Raw genomic sequence first — 17758 nt, forward strand, 5'->3', positions numbered from 1 at the left:
GTTTGAATAATGGTGTTGTTTACACTTCAAGAAACAACTAATAAGCTTTCTAAACATTTAATTAACATTTGAATATTTTGTGTGTAATGACAACTAATGTTTAACAATAACAGAAACAAATATTCTATTATATTACTCCTCAGAGATATTGGTCCTTCTATATCTATATTATCAGTTAATTTAGTGCAAATTTAATGGTTTGTAACCCGAACTATATTTTCAGTGTAATATCTTCCGCCTAGAGGCGTTAGACATATCCTTCCACCAAATACACCCGAGAGACGATCGCCGATATGGCGGAATTGTCCGAGGTGTCCCGATTGTACATTCACGACAACTCTGGTGGGATATTGAACCGTCGTGCAGAAATAATGCCTGTGACCTTGACTTTTTGGTTAAAAGTCGAAATGAGTTTGCTATAACGTTCACGTGTGTGTTGAAAAGCACTGAAATAACACATGAAGTGATGAACTTGTTAAATTGTGGCATTATTCGTAATTTACGAATAGCTCTGTAACTTGTGGAGTCTAGACCTTTTAACGACTTGAAACCTGTGCAAAACTAGCTTTGAGTAGCTAGTTATTGCAGTTACAACCTAACTAAACTGAGTCAGCTTTGCAACTTAGCTTAATATTTATTTTCCACTTTAGAAATGTCAAAGAAGACTGTGTGTATCGTTGGATCAGGAAATTGGTAAGTGAAAGACATCTTTTTATAATACAAAAAAATCTTAAGATTTACTTAAAGTTTAAGACAATTATCTATACTTGTCTGATTAACTGCATTTTATATTAATTAATTTTATTGGTTAAGCTTCTGCACATTAATTCACCATGTTACTGGGAATAGAACACTTAATTGACTTGTTGAAGTTGGGTTGACAGGCTGGCAGTCAGACTAGTTGCAATGATTTCCAGTCGTTACACCCCCTGGACGTTACACCCCTAGTCATTACACCCTCTAAGCCTGGACATTACACCCACCAAGATGTAAACATAATTGATTAGGTTACTAAGGTGTGATCACACCTACCATGGGGCACATTTCACTTGATTAATGATGTTTCTGCTTTAATGTGTGTTCAATTTTTTGGTGTCATCATTTATGAAACACAGTTTGTAAAACTAACAGTAACACTGGGCCACTTAGATAAACATTGGACCTATTAATAATTAAGAAACTATTTGTTACATATTAACCAACTACATCATGTGGAAAGTTTGGAATCCTAATAATACTTTCTTATTTTTACATAAATGAAATTCAATTTAATGGTCTTATAGACAATACTGGGTACAACTTGGTATCTGTGTTTTATCTGTTTATATAACTTATATAATTATTAGTCTCTATAAAAACATATCCATTAATTATTAATAATTAGAAACTATTTGTTACATATTAACCAACTACATCATGTGGAAAGTTTGGAATCCTAATAATACTTTCTTATTTTTACATAAATGAAATTCAATTTTATGGTCTTATGATTTACATTTTATTAACAAAAATATTATTTTCCAAAAATATGATATGTTATGTAACAGAATGGTATTTATGCAGGAAAAGGGAAATGGGTAGAGACATGAGGGATTATACATGTTATATATATTTTTGTTATCATTCAAATAATAAGTTGATGTTATGTTGCATTAAGACTCATGCCCCAATTTAGTGTTTTAAATCATTGACACAGTTTTGTGTCATCATTTATGAAACACAGTTTGTAAAACTAACAGTAACACTGGGCCACTTAGATAAACATTGGACCTATTTGGGCCACATTAGGGCCAGACAAAGACCCTCTAACTGTTTATTAGGGGCCATAAAAGATACACAGACTAGTGCCAATTAGGGCCCTCCCATAAACTGTGAAAACATGCTTTGAATGCTACAGAAAGTGACAGATTCCTGTTAATTGTGTTTCAATATAAAACAGTATTTCTTCAATGATCCCTCATTATCAATTCTGACTTTAAAGTTTAATGATATTGTAATTAATGAACTTTGAAGTCTGCAGTAAAATTTTATATATCATACAGTGACAATATGTTACTTCTATTTCAATATCTAACAAACTCACTGAAACCAACAGATATAGGATATTTCTACTTTATTAATACTTGCTTAAAAATTAATAATGGGATTTCTTGGCAATATTATTTTAGTTTTTTTTTAATCAATCATAATTTGTATTTTATTTTCAAAGTTATTTCTGTCTGTAAAAAGTATTTATGATTTAGATGCATATTATAACATTATGGTGAAATAAAAATAAATGTATATGAATTAAGATTGTGTTTTGTTTATTCTAAATAATTATTGTATTTATCATTATTTTACTTTGTTTTCAAAGTTTTTTCTGTCGTTATTATTTATGATTTAGATGTATATTATTACATTATGGTGAAATAAAAATAAATGTATATGAATTAAGATTGTGTTTTTTTTATTCTAAATATTTATTTTATTTATCTTTATTTTTATTTCTTCAAGTTTTTTCTGTCTGTATATTCTTGAAAAAAAGTATTTATTATTTAGATGCATATTGTTACAGTCATTCTGGTGAAATAAAAATTAATGTTTTAAATGATGGCTGCTCAATTAAATAATTTGAGCAACCATTAATCTCATCAGTGTCATCTTACATAACAAATCCAATTAGTGGTTCATAAGTTGATTACACCTTTCTAATCTAATCAATATCTTGGTGGGTGTAATGTCCAGGCTTAGAGGGTGTAATGACCAGGGGTGTAACGTCCAGGGGGTGTAATGACTGGACACCGTTGCAATAATCCAACTCCCAGCTATTGACCTCTGGGTCGCTCATGTACTTATAAAACCTCCGAGCAATCAGGAAGATCTTGTAGTCAGACACTCTAACCATGTCACTTAAGAGCAAGCCCCACAGCAAGTCGGCTGGAAGTGACCTTATGAAGTTATTTCACTACACTCCTGTTCCTCTTAGTCTTAATGTTTCAAGGCCCGGACATGCCCGCTACTGAATGTATTGCAACCGCATGAAACTATTATACAAGATCAGAACCATTTTCGCTTTTTTCCCTCTTCGCCATTAATGTGAAAAAAATGTGTCGCTGAAGAGCTAGCCCAACAGCAAGCCTGTTGGAAGTTACCTAATTTCACTACAGCAACTTGCTGTTTGGGCAGATGGATGTAAAATCCTTACTAAACCCCTGGATCACTTTAAATTATTTTCAGGGGCTCTGCAATTGCTCGGATTGTTGGGACCAATATCCTGGATAATCCAGACACTTTCCACAGCAGAGTGAACATGTATATGTATGAAGAAAAGTACGAGGGAAGAAAACTGACAGAAGTGGTCAATGAGATGCACGAGAACGTCAAATATCTTCCAGGTTTCAAACTACCAGAAAATGTGGTATGTACAATACAGGCTTAAAACTACCAGTAAGTGTGGTTTGCTCAATACAGGCTAAAAACTACCAGTCAATGTGGTATGTACATTGCAGGCTTCCATCTACCAAAAAATGTGGTATGCAACAGTATATGCAACAGTATATCACAATAATTTTTTTTGCAGTTTTTGGAATAGGTTTAGGACCGAAAATATGTAGATCCATATCAACTCTGCTGAATTTGCTTTGAAGTTAAATGTCCATTTGAAAATTAATATTAACTCTTTTATTTCAACACACCTGATTGTGCATAAAAAACGATTTTATCACAGGTGTACCCATAGATTTAAGTCAAAATCAGATTAGAAATGCATTTTTTGTTAATGAGATCATTTAATCTTGCATGGAAAAATCAAAAAATCAAATTTCTTACCATTAAAAGAGCCCTAGGTTCAAGACAAGCGTCAGGGGATAGCTATATTTATGGCATCTGGGAAAAGGGGGCTTAATTCAGGTGCATAAATATGGTCCAAGATAAGTCTGTGCAGTTTGCACAGGGGAATCAGGAACAGCATTTCCTGCTTAAACGTGAAAATCAATTTTTTAAATGAAGTATCTTCTCAATTAAAATACTGTCTAGGCCGAAAGTGTCCTCCCAGATTAGCCTGTAAGGACTGCACAAGCTAATCTGGGGAAGACACTTTCAGTTTCCGCAATATGCATCAAGCCTGATTTCCAAAAACAAGGCTTATATATTTAAGTAACATTTGATACTTGTATGCTAAGGCATTAGCCTAGTATTCTAAGAGAAAGGCTCATACTATTTCAGGTAGCAATGCCAGACCTGGTCCTACTATTTCAGGTAGCAATGCCAAGTTTACCTGGTCATACTATTTCAGGTAGCCATGCCAAACCTGGTCATACTATTTCAGATAGCGATTCCAGACCTGGTCATACTATTTCAGGTAGCTATGCCAGACCTGGTCCTACTATTTCAGGTAGCAATGCCAAGTTTACCTGGTCATACTATTTCAGGTAGCCATGCCAAACCTGGTCATAATATTTCAGGTAGCGATGCCAGACCTGGTCATACTATTTCAGGTAGCAATGTCAAGTTTACCTGGTCATGTTATTTCAGGTAGCAATGCCAAGTTTACCTGGTCATACTATTTCAGGTAGCAATGCCAGACCTGGTCATACTATTTATGCCCCCCTTCGAAGAAGAGGGGGTATATTGCTTTGCTCATGTCGGTCGGTCGGTCCGTCCGTCCGTCCACCAGGTGGTTGTCATACGATAACTCAAGAAAGTTTGTGCCTAGGATCATGAAACTTCATAGGTACATTGATCATGACTCGCAGATAACCCCTATTGATTTTGAGGTCACTAGGTCAAAGGTCAAGGTCACAGTGACTCGAAATAGTAAAATGGTTTTTGAATGATAATTCAAGAATGCATACGCGGCCAACAGGGCACACTCTGAACAATATTACTGAAGCAACTGGTCTGTAATCCTAAATCTATAATTATCAGTCCAATGAAACATCATCCTTTTAGTAAAATACAGTGGATCAGTAAAAATATTATCAGAATATGAGATTTTTTGTATATTTTGTATATTAAATATTGTGTTAATGTTTAATTTTGTTGATTAATAAAAATATAAGCAGGGCAGGGGAGGTAATACACTACAGGGGAAACAAATGCAATAAGTTTAAATTTATTGCTTTGAGAAAAAAAGTATACTTTTTGGGATTGGGAACATAGCAGAATTTTGGCTATAAAATCGGGCCAAAAAAAAACCTGTACTACTACTACTACTACTACTTCTACTACTACTACTACTACTACTACTACTACTACTACTACTACTACTACTACTACTACTACTACTACTATTTCTTCTGCTACCACCACCACCCCCACCACCACCACCACCCACCACCCACCACCACCACCACCAACCACCACCACCATTCACAGTGACAAAAAACTTATTCACACAATGGTTGCTACTACAACTTATAGCCCATATAGGGGCGCATGCATGTTTTACAAACAGCCCTTGTTCAGGTACAGGGGACAAAAATTCACTCGTCCTTTCAAGATTTCACTCGTCAATACGAGCGGACGAGTGAATTTCCCTAAAGCTCTCGTCCTACAGGACGAGTGAAAAAAAACTAATGTTAAAATATGTATTTTCTGACCAGTAATGCCAGACCTGGTCATACTATTTCAGGTAGCAATGCCAAGTTTACCTGGTCATACTATTTCAGGTAGCCATGCCATACCTGGTCATACTATTTCAGGTAGCCATGCCAGACCTGGTCCTACTATTTCAGGTAGCAATGCCAGACCTGGTCATACTAGTCTATTACAAGTAGCAATGCCAGACCTGGTCATACTATTTCAGGTAGCTGTGCCAGACCTGGTAATACTATTTCGGGAAGAAATGCTAGACCTGGTCATACTATTTCAGGTAGCAATGCCAGACCTGGTCATACATTTTCAGGTAGACATGCCAGACCTGGTCACACTATTTGAGGTAAAATGCCAGACCTCGTCATACAATGTCAGGTAGCCATGCCAGAACTGGTCATACTATTTCAGGTAGCAATTCCAGACCTGGTCATACTATTTCAGGTAGCAACGCCAGACTTGGTCATACAATAATGCCCCCCTTCGAAGAAGAGGGGGTTTATTGTTTTGCTCATGTCAGTCCGTATGTCTGTCCGTCCACCAGATGGTTTCTGGATGATAATTCAAGAATCGCTTTGGCCTAGGATCATAAAACTTCATAGGTACATTGATCATGACTCGCAGATGACCCCTATTGATTTTGAGGTCACTAGGTCAAAGGTCAAGGTCACGGTGACCCGAAATAGTAAAATGGTTTCCGGATGATAACTCAAGAACGCTTATGCCTAGGATCATGAAACTTCATAGGTACATTGATCATGACTTGCAGATAACCCCTATTGATTTTCAGGTCACTAGGTCAAAGGTCAAGGTCACGGTGACCCGAAAAAGTTAAATGGTTTCCGGACGATAACTTAAGAACGCTTATGCTTAGGATCATGAAACTTCATAGATACATTGATCATGACTTGCAGATGACCCCTATTTATTTTCAGGTCACTAGGTCAAAGGTCAAGGTCACGGTGACCCGAAATAGTAAAATGGTTTCCGGATGATAACTCAAGAACGCTTATGCCTAGGATCATGAAACTTCATAGGTACATTGATCATGACTCGCAGATGACCCCTTAAGATTTTCAGGTCACTAGGTCAAAGGTCAAGGTCACAGTGCCAAAAAACGTATTAACACAATGGCTGCCACCACAACTAACAGCCCATATGGGGGGCATGCATGTTTTACAAACAGCCCTTGTTTTAGGTAGCAATGCCAGACCTGGTCATACTATATCAGGTCGCAATGCCAGACCTGGTCATACTATTTCAGGTAGCAATGCCAGACCTGGTCATTCTATTTCAGGTAGCAATGCCAGACCTGGCTGAGGCCAGTAAGACTGCGGACATTCTCATCTTTGTGTTGCCCCATCAGTTTGTAAGAGGCACCTGCAAGGCCATGCAGGAACACGTCAAGGACACGGCACTGGCTGTGTCTTTAATCAAGGTAAACTGTAAAAAACAGTAGTTCGGAAGGAATTGAAAAAATTAAAAAAATTGACATATTCCATGGTGAAAAAATCAAAGGGCAATAATTCTTCCAAAAATTGCCACAGTAAAATTTCCTTATTTGTTATCATCTACTCATTGATATAATTAGTCTGTGAAAGTTTTCGCAAAATCATCCCAGTGATTAAAGAGGAATAGGAAACACAAACTACAGGCCATGATATATTCTATGTTGGAAAAACAGACAAAGGGCCATAATGTTGCAGAGAATTGTCTCAGTCATAAATCCTTTAATTAGACGATGATATTTTTAGGGAGAGTTGTTTAGACCCCTTTTTGTCAAACAACACCAGTGTTGTTGTTTTTTTCTAAAACAATTGGCCTAATTCCCAATTGAAAAAAAAGTATATATTTTTCCCAAATGGTACCTAAAAATTCCCAATAAATGTTTCCAAAAAACATTTTATTATATAATTTGTTATGATCTCAACATTTAGTTTATCTCCCTTCCAGCTCTACAAGTTGCACGTCATTAAATGTAATATTTAAAACACTTATTCTCATTTAAAAAGCATTTTTTAGCAAAAAAAACAAAAACACTGCTTTCCCAATTTCGGTCAAAACACCGTGATTTTTCCCAATCCATGTGGACCCGGCCCCATTGCCAAAATGATGAAAAACAACACTTGAAAGCCTTTCCTGAACTGCTCGACAAGTTTAAATGAAATTCATGAGGAACGATCCTTGGGTTACGCTCTTTCAAAGTTGATCGTTTCAGTCAGCTTCATATTAAGGTCACCAGAGCCCCAATTTTTATACAAATTACAACTTAAATAAAAACTTTAAAAAAAAACTGCAAGGGTGAGTGTTAATTATTTGGTGTGTGATGTTGTATAGAGGTCCTCAATTTGCTAATTTTGTTAATAGCCAATTATGTACCATTCAGCTAGGTTCTAAACCTTAATACTGTTTTTTTGCTTTGACACATAATTTATAATACTCCTGGCCCTGATTGCGAGAATATTTCTTATATTCTTAATTGTGTCTTAATAAAATTGGCCTAGCCTCTCTTTTGTCAAATTCAATTAAGTTTGCAGAAGTAACAATATCAAAACTTGAGAACAGTGAAGCATTTCTAATGAAATAATCAACTTAAGCCTGTTAATGTTAAAACAGATTTAAACTTCTTTCTAGAAATTTTGGCTAGCTGCATTATAATGAGAGAATCTTATTGGAGACAAGTGACTCATAGCCTGCATGTTATACAGGACAATTCATCCAACACAACTTTAAACATAAAAATAGTTGAAACTGTGGTCACTGTGCTGGAACGGTTAATGCAAACCATAGGGGGTTCAAACCAGTTTAATGGGCAGTTTCAAAACTGGAAATGTCTGGTTAATCATCCCTAGAGCTCATGATTACCTGCAATCTGTGAATGAGGACGTGAACTGACAGGCGAAACAGTTGGTCAAATTTGTCATACACGAATCTATCACTAAGCTGTTAATCCAGTCAAATCCTAGCAAGCAGTTTAGGGTTATTTTCTGTTTATTATTTTGGCTAGCTAATGATTTGTGTGTTCCACATGCACACAATGGAACAAAAGCAGTTAAATACAAAATCCAAGTGCAATGGCCTGATCTACTCCTGTGTATCATTTTTCGCTCAGTGCAATTTCTTCTGCCTGACACGGAGCTGTAATTGGGGGAAAAACCACTTATAGAATACTCTCTATTTGCAATGAGGAACTTTGTACTGTGGTATATCAAAGTGACAGCAGTACATATATAGCTGAATAGTATCCCCCTATGAAGTTGAGGGGTGTTTAATCAACCCTTGCTTAAAACACTGAAACTCATAAAAAAAATCGTATTAAAATGGCAGTGTTCCCATAACATTTCAAAGGATACAAGACCTCGAGTCTGATGAGGCAAGTTCAAAGAATCGAATGACCTCTGTAACAATAAGGAAAATATATTTGTGCCGTGCTCTGTGAAAAGGGGGTTTAATGCATGTGCTTAAATGGCTAATCAGAGACGATTTTTTTCTTCACTTAAAAAAAAAAAATTCATTTAAAGAAAGTTTCTTCTTTGCAAAAATCTAGTTTAGAAAGAAAGTGTAATCCGTGATAAGCCTGTGCAGACTGCACTCTTTGTCACAGAACACGGCTCATTTGAAATAGAAGCTCACAAGCTCATTTTATCAATGTTTGTATAATAACGTGTATAATAACGTTGTAAAAAATCTCTATCAGCAATATTTTTCCTTCTTTGTAAAGTACTGGAAAACAGTACATTTCTAATAAGAACAAAAATACAAATTTCCCATTTTCTTTAAAGGCTCTATAAAGGTCACAAATCCAATTATTATGCATATCAACTGGTCTATTTTTTACCGGATTTCAGTTACTCTTGCCTAAAAACTGCTTATAACACAGCTTAGGTACAACGTTGTCAAGAATTATGGAAGATAAACCCGTTTCATAATTGGAAGAAATGTTTACATTTTTGCAACTAACATGGTGTGTAGCCTCAGAGCGTTGACATATGCCAAAAATAGCCGAAAGAAAATTCAATTTTAATTCTATTTTAACAACTTTTTACCAGCAGAAAGTAACTTATTAGATCACTACAAACGTTTTAACCATTTAGAAAAGACCTACTTTGTGAGTGATACCGGAAAACATAAATAGTCATCGTTATATTTTTGGAGACCTGAGTCACTTTCGCTTTCTCTTTCGCGAGTAAACAGCAATGTAAATAAACTAATTGTTTGTAAACACAATTGACTTGGAGGACACTTTATTTTGAGCTCAAAACAAGTCGTATTGCTCATTTTTTTTATTATTATGTCCAATAGCATATATATATTGTTTTTTGAGAACCTTTATAAATAAAATATGAAAAAAATATTTAAAAATGTGTAAATAATTAGGTATCTTCACCTTTATAGAGCCTTTAAACAAAATCCCAATTCAAATCTTCCCCCCAAAAAAATAAATGTTTTTTTATAAAATGTAACATTTAGTTAGTTTATATATGCACCTTTATGGCTTGAACCTAATAAATATAATATTGACAACTTGAAAACCTTTAGTTATCAATTTTTAAGTATTTGGGAGCAAAAAATCAAATACACCTATTTCCCAATATGAAAACATCACAACGCAAATTTTCCCAATTTCAGGGGTTTTCGTGCACATTTGTCACAATTGGGCTGGTACCGGTACTTTTCCCAATTGGACAAAAAAATATCGCTGTCTATACATTATTGAAACTATGAAGCATGTTTCTGTTTTAAATCACTAACCCCCAAAACTATTATGGGTAACTGTAAAGAAACAATTAAATCAATACCCACTATCATAACTATTTGAGCCCTATACTGGGAGAACTGGGCTTAATCCATGTGGGAAAAATGTTATCCCAGATAAGCCTGTTTAGTGGGCACATGTTAATCAGGGACAACGCTTTCAGCTTCTAGAGAATTCTTCGTTTAAACAAAGTTTTAAAACAAAAATCCATTAAGCCCAGTTTTCCAAGATGAAATTAGCATATACATGTATGTATTAGTATTATATCAATCACTCATAAAAGTAACGGGTTTGTGTGCTAAAGTGTCTATCTTCTCTAGTAAAGGCCTCTCCCGCTCTGACCGGCAAACCCGGACCCCTGGGACATGACCATGTTATCTTTTACAGGTCTCTCCCTAGGGGCCTTAAATGGCTTCCACTGTTGTCTGAATTTCCAATGCAGTGTTACACTTGTGCTTTAATTAACAAAAACACTTGCTTGTCTTAGCTCTGAAGTCATGTTGAAATTAATACATGTATGTGACACTTACAATATATACATATACAATGAACCCATTGACAACTGATATTCTTAGTCCTTGTACCTTAACAAAATCTTGTGGGAAGGCCTGTTTTGACCCATATTCTGAAAGTTACTCATGGTAAATTTTAAGTACCCGGTAAATCTTCAATGTTTTTAGACCTTTGAACATTAACTGTCTTAAACATGTACATATTGCTACATGTAATATGATTAATATTGTAGCCTTACATAAGTAGAACATATTGAATTTTTCATTTATAAAAATGTATTTTACCTGTAGTCTTTATTAAGTTCAGATTTCCCCTAGATGCCTAAGAAGCTTTACATGTACTGGCCCTGTTTTTTATCCACTGCCAAAGGCGGAGGGATATAGTTTTATGAATTTTTAGTCCGTCCTTCTGTCTGTCAGTCCATTTGTCACAAACTTTGAAGGGCTTTATCTCAGATACTGTACAACGTTCAAGATGAAATTTCACTGGTGTATAGACATCAATAAGGGGAAATTCCATGCACAAGAACCATAACCCTACATTTTCTTAAAGAAGAGTTATTGTCTTTTGTTCTGATCGTATTATGTAACTTTTCAGGGCTATATCTCAGATAAGGTACACAATTTCAACATTTTCATTATTATTTTATTGTCTGCTGCAAAATCATCAAAGGTACTACTAAGTGAGAAATGGAGCAACCTTTCAAATAACCTTTTCTGTAACTTCTGAACCCATCAATAAACACATATTTTTTGGCTGGGGTTAATCAACTCAATTAATTTGTTTGTTTTGTAAAATAGCTCAGAGTTTGCATATACAGCCTATAAATAGGTTTTGTATCAATAACAGATTGTTCTTAACGAAAAATTATATAGTTATAAGAGTTAACTGCAGTTCTAGACTTCACTTTAAAGTAATTTTAGTACATTACCGTATAAAGTATATTCTTTATGTAAAAACTTTAGTCAAAGAATTGGATGGTGAATACGGGGACCCCTTGTTTTTCACAGGGGTTTGACAAAGACGCGGAGGGGAACATTTTGATGATCTCTAAGCTGATTGAGGACTGGCTGAAGATCGACTGCTGTGTGCTCAGTGGCGCCAATCTGGCGCAGGAGGTGGCGGAAGAGCAGTTCTGTGAATCCACATTAGGTAACAGGTCCGGGCCCTCTTTAAGATGAACATAAAAAAGGATTTTCCACTCAGAGCCAAGGTGGAAATGGTATGTGCAAACGGCATAAAACCAGTACAGCCTGCGAGTAACTCGCAGTCTGTTCAGGTTTTATGCTGTTTGCTGCTCATCAGTATCTTAGGTTTTGAGATACAGTCTTAAAAACTTGAATCTAGTAAGAATGGTCTTAAGTTAAATATAACTTTCTATGGGACAACAAATGCGTGAAAATACGGATCTAAGTGGTAAAGGGTTGTTCAACAGCTCCATATCAATGTTTCTACCACAAGTGTTCAATTTAGACGTCACACATCTGTGGGGGATCATTGTATGAGTTCACAGACAAATTCCCATAACTCTGACTTTCCATTAAACAGAATCATGCCCCTTTTTTATATCCCACAGTCTATACTGGGGGACATATTGTTTTTGCCCTGTCTGTTTGTTTGTTTGTTTGTTTGTTTGCATCAAACTTAAACATTTGCCATAAATTTTGCAATATTGAAGATAGCGGGGGGTCCTTGGATCCCGTTTTTTCTCCAACCTTCCATTTCTGATTCAAATCCATGTTATGCAACTTCATGTATTATCAGAAAATTCAAAGAAGCCGTCGATCACAGCTTGATTGTTTTATCCGTCCGTTTAACTGATTTTAATCGATTAGAGGTTAAAGGACAATCGACAGCTGATTGGTGTTAATCTGTTGTGTAATGTCAAGGTGTGAAAACTCGCCAGCCTGTGTTTATTACATGTATTCCCTATCAGAGCGCTTCGGTGCGCTAATTTCAATAAGGCAAGTGCAAGCGGAATAATTATCAAATTAAAGTTATTTAAAATGATTACCTGTTTATGTTTTGTATTTATCGTGTATTATATTTCATTGTATAAACTATGGCTGTGTAAGTGTGTTATCGTTTATTATATGCTACACATGCTTGATAAATAAAAATAACTTTGTGTGTGTTAAATGTTTCAGTACGAATACGAAAAAAAAAAAATCCTGACGAATTATTTACATGCTAACGCAGTGTAATAGTAAACAGAGATGCATTTTAATTTTTGCCCGTTATCAGAAAGTCCACGGAAAGCACGTTTTTGACATGCTGCGTATGACGCAATAAAATATTTCTTTGTACATGTATCGTATTGCATTCAATTTAAATTTAAATTCGCTCATCCAATGAAAGCTGTGCCCCATAATGCACTGTACTTATTTTTCTGAAAAATGGCGTAGGCATATGAATTTGTTTACGAAATTTGTAAACATATTTCTTGTCATAAATGTTTAACAATATTTTTTCGTAAGTGATGTTGTAATTATATTGGATTATCGGATAAATGTGCACATTAGAAAAGCGGTATGTATACTGTTATCATTCGATTCAGTTTATATGAATGTATTTGCGGATGACAACACAGCATGACAATACACAGGACCTATATTATAGGCTATACTATACCTGTTTTTATAGCCCCCTTAAATAAATAAGCTCAAAATTTATAACGCTGTCCGTTTATAACGCTGTTGCGTGGCTTGGACCCCGTCATCCGCGTTATATTGGAGTTACAGTGTAACTTGATATTTGGCATGCATGTGCACATTTTGAGTGGTGAAAGGTTAAGGTCATCCTTCAAGGTCAAAGCTCAAATAGAGGGGGGACAGAGTGTTTCACAATCACATCTTGTTGTGCTTTGAAATTTGGATAAGGCAAACTTAGAACATCTTCATATCATTGTTTCTACTACAGGTTTTTCTTTGAAACTTCACACGTGTTACTTGTAATTGTGTCAGGTAGCCACATCATTTTTACCCGCAACATGTACATATCTCTGTAAAAACTGCATGTATTAATATTTAAAACTTCTAACATGTTTTGGAATCATCATTGGAATGTCAGAGACCAAGTCCAATAACTTAGATCTGCAATTTAGCAGTAAAATGCTCTATTTTTCCACTTAGAAAATTCAGATAAACATTTGCGTGCAACAACTCCTGTCTCTAGCTGACATGTAGACCTACATGTAGCATGGGGTTACATCGATGCCAGTTTTGTTAAGGTCAAGGTCACTGTTGCTAAAAATAGCAGAACAGTAACATGAAATTGGATAGAGAGTTTGTGCTAATATTGTTTGTAGGAAGCTTACATGCAGACAGGTTTTGGTTGTTTTTTGAGTCAGTGGGGTAAAGATCACTGTTAAAAAAAACTTTTAACACTAATTATTTATAAATGTTGTGCCTTTGTAGGTACCCTACATGCACACCTGGACCCGTGTTCACAAAACATTTTTTGCAATCGAAAATAGATTTTTTGCATGTCATTGAAAATGGATTTCCATTGTAGTTGATAGCCAAAAAGCAAAATCGATGTCAGTTAAAATCGATTTTCCATTGCAAAATCGTTTTGTGAACACGGGGCCAGTATTTGGATTACATTTGGGACCTGAGTTAAATGCAGGTCAAATATAAAAAAATAGTGATAGCTTCATAACATTTGTCAGAGGGAGGTATTGTGCTGTAATTTTCTGTGTAGCGGTAACTTGTATGCAGAACTTGCTTGCAAAGTTATTTTTAATTCAGCTGATTTAATTGTGAATTTTTTTTAATCTTATTTCTTGATCACATTTCTTGTTTTCATTAATCAATTTGCATCTTTTAGTTTCCTTAAACTAAATAACAACTACATAAATTAAGCTTCAAGTTTGTCTTTGTGGTCACAATGTAAGGTGATTGGCAGAAAATGTACATTATTATCAAAGCAGAACAAAAACAGGAAAAGTACATTTCACTATCAAAGTGGAAGAAAAACAGAAAATGTATATTTCACTATCAAAGTGGAAGAAAAACAGAAAATTTTCATTTCACTTTCAAAGTGGAAGAATAGTCAAGAGCCCTGCATAGGGATAGCTCTTGTTGAATGAAAGGAATTTTCTGATTGGATGTAGCCTATATTCAGCTACAGCCATTAGAATAATAAAAGACCTGCCATTGTTGTTGTTTGTTGTATTTTTTTTTTTTGTGTATTTAATTTAATTTTTGTATGAAAATCCATCTCTTTATAAAATCTTGATGGCTACCTGTACTTATATTTCAGGGGTCAAGAAACCAGAACAAGGTGAATTGTTGAAGATGTTGTTTGAGAAACCCTTCTTCCGAACCTCTGTCGTTATGGACGTGGAAACCATAGAAATGTGTGGGGCCTTAAAAGTAGGTATAGCAGTACTCCAGCTAGGATTTGAAGAGGACAGTGCGGTCTTTTGTAAAAAAAATCCATAGAAAATGGTCGCCATTGACATCTCTCTTTTAATGTGTGGTCTATCCTTAGAACATGGTGGTTATTGACAGACCTCTTTACATTTGTTCAATATTTTGAACAGGTCTATTTTTAGCTCACCTGAGCACAACATGCTTATGGTGAGCTTTTGTGATCGCCTTTTGTGCGTCGTCCGTTGTGCGGCGTCAACATTTGCCTTGTTAACACTCTAGAGGCCACATTTATTGTCCAATCTTCATGAAATTTGGTCAGAAGACTGGTCTCAATGATATCTTGGATGAGTTCGAAAATGGTTACGTTTGCTTGAAAAACATGGCTGCCAAAGGGCGGGGCATTTTTCCTTATATGGCTATAGTAAAATCTTGTTAACACTCTTAGAGGCCACATGTATTGTCTGATCTTCATGAAACTTGGTCAGAAGATTCATCCCAATAATATCTTCGACAAGTATAAAAATGATGCCGGTTGGTTGAAAAACATGGCCGCCAGGGTGCAGGGCATTTTTCCTTATATGGCTGTAGTAAAACCTTGTTAACACTCTAGTGGCCACATTTATTTTCCAATCTTCATGACACTATGTCAGAAGATTTTTCCCAATGATATCTTGGATGAGTTCGAAAATTGTTTTGGTTGCTTTTAAAACATGGCCCCCAGGGAGCGGGGCATTTTTATGCCCCCTTTCGAAGAAAAAGGGGTATATAGTTTTTCCACTGTCCGTCAGTCTGTCTGTCAGTCTGTCACACTTTTTGTGCCCGCTCTCTAATTCAAATAGTTTTCATCCGATTGTTATGAAACGTGGCAAGAAGTTGTATCTAGACAATATCTAGGTCAAGTTCGAATATGGGTCATGCTGGGTCAAAAACTAGGTCACGGGGTCGAAAAAACAAATCCAAGGGAAATAATAAGCTTTATATGGACATAATTATCTGACCTGCCAAATTATATATTTTTGTTAAATAAATCAAAGCGGCGCAGTAGGCGGCATGGTGTTTCTGACAAACACATCGTGGTTAAAGGTCAAGGTCATCCTTCAAGGTCTAAGGTCAAAAATAAAAATCCAAGGGAAGTTATAAGCTTTAAAGGGAGATAATTATTCAATATTGAACATAGCAACTTGATATTTGGCATGCATGTGTATCTCATGGAGCTGCACATTTTGAGTGGTGAATCTACAGTCACGGTAGTGGCTTTTAATAATTTGCTACTAAAAATAGAGATTTTTTAGAGACAATTATTTTCAAGGGAAGTAATTTATATTATTATAATTCTCAGATTATATATACCCTTACCAAGAATTTAAGTTCTTTTCACAGTTAATGTACAGATTTTTTATTTTGATTATTTATAACTCAAATGATTGATTTGTCAAAGGTTTTTTTAAATTATATAATTATAATTTCTTTCCTGTACTAATTTGTGAATGGTAGGGTTCATTACATACCTGTGGACTTATGTCCATAGATACATGATGAACTCTGGCTATGATCTCTTTGATAAACCCACAGGCCTTGGTTGTCAGCGATGTCTGATTTGGTCATTTTTGACTGTCTACAGACCCCCCCCCCCCCCCGGTTGCGTTGGACAAAATCCAAGGGAAGTAATAAGCTTTAAAGGGAGATGATTTCTATACCTGCCAAATGATAAATAGAAATTTTATTTCAAAGCGGCGCAGTAGGGGGCATTGCGTTTCTGAAGAACACATCTCTTGTTCCTTATATGGCTAGAGTAAAAAGTAAAATCTTGTTAACACTATAGAGGCCACATTTATTGTCCGATCATCATGAAACATGGTCAGAAGATTCATCCAAATAATATCTTGGACGAGTTCAAAAATGATGCTGGTTGGTTGAAAAACTTGACCGCCAGGGGGCAGGGCATTTTTCCTTATATGGTTATAGTAAAACCTTGTTAACAATCTAGAGGCCACAGTTATTGTTCAATCTTCATGAAATTTGGTCAGAAGATTGGTCTCAATTATAGCTTGGTTGAGTTCGAAAATGGTTACGTTTGTCGAAAAACATGGCTGCCAAGGGGCGGGGCATTTTTCCTTATATGGCTATAGTAAAACCTTGTTAACACTCTAGAGGCCACATTTATTGTCCAATCTTCATGAAATTTGGCCTTAGATTGGTCTCAATGATAGCTTGGTTGAGTTCGAAAATGGTTAGGTTTGCTTGTAAAACATGGCTGCCAGGGGGCGGGGCATTTTTCCTTATATGGCTGTAGTAAAACCTTGTTAACACTCTAGAGGCCACATTTATTTTCCGATCTTCATGAAACTTGGTCAGAAGATTTGTCCCAATGATATCTTGGATACGTTCAAAAATGGTTTCAGTTGCTTTATAAACACCAGGGTGCGGGGCATTTTTCCTAATATGGATATATATTGCTTTAGTTAAACCTTATTAACACTCTAGAGGCCACATTTGTTGTCAGATCATCATGAAATTTGGCCAGACAATTTGTCTCCTA

The 17758-nt window shown here is 35.6% G+C and overlaps 1 protein-coding gene across 1 annotated transcript in view; it reads left to right on the forward strand.

Moving 5' to 3' along the window:
* The first annotated feature begins 317 nt into the window (after positions 1–317).
* LOC127860228 (glycerol-3-phosphate dehydrogenase [NAD(+)], cytoplasmic-like) overlaps positions 318–17758 on the forward strand; it is a 33323-nt gene continuing 15882 nt past the window's right edge. Inside the window, exons 1-5 of the mRNA XM_052398159.1 lie at positions 318–693; positions 3220–3400; positions 6872–7012; positions 11854–11995; positions 15107–15219. Coding sequence (XP_052254119.1) covers positions 653–693; positions 3220–3400; positions 6872–7012; positions 11854–11995; positions 15107–15219 — 618 coding nt within the window. The 5' untranslated portion in view covers positions 318–652. The remainder of the gene's footprint in view (positions 694–3219; positions 3401–6871; positions 7013–11853; positions 11996–15106; positions 15220–17758) is intronic.

Source organism: Dreissena polymorpha, chromosome 15 (genome assembly GCF_020536995.1).
Source record: "Dreissena polymorpha isolate Duluth1 chromosome 15, UMN_Dpol_1.0, whole genome shotgun sequence".
Lineage (NCBI taxonomy): Eukaryota > Metazoa > Mollusca > Bivalvia > Myida > Dreissenidae > Dreissena > Dreissena polymorpha.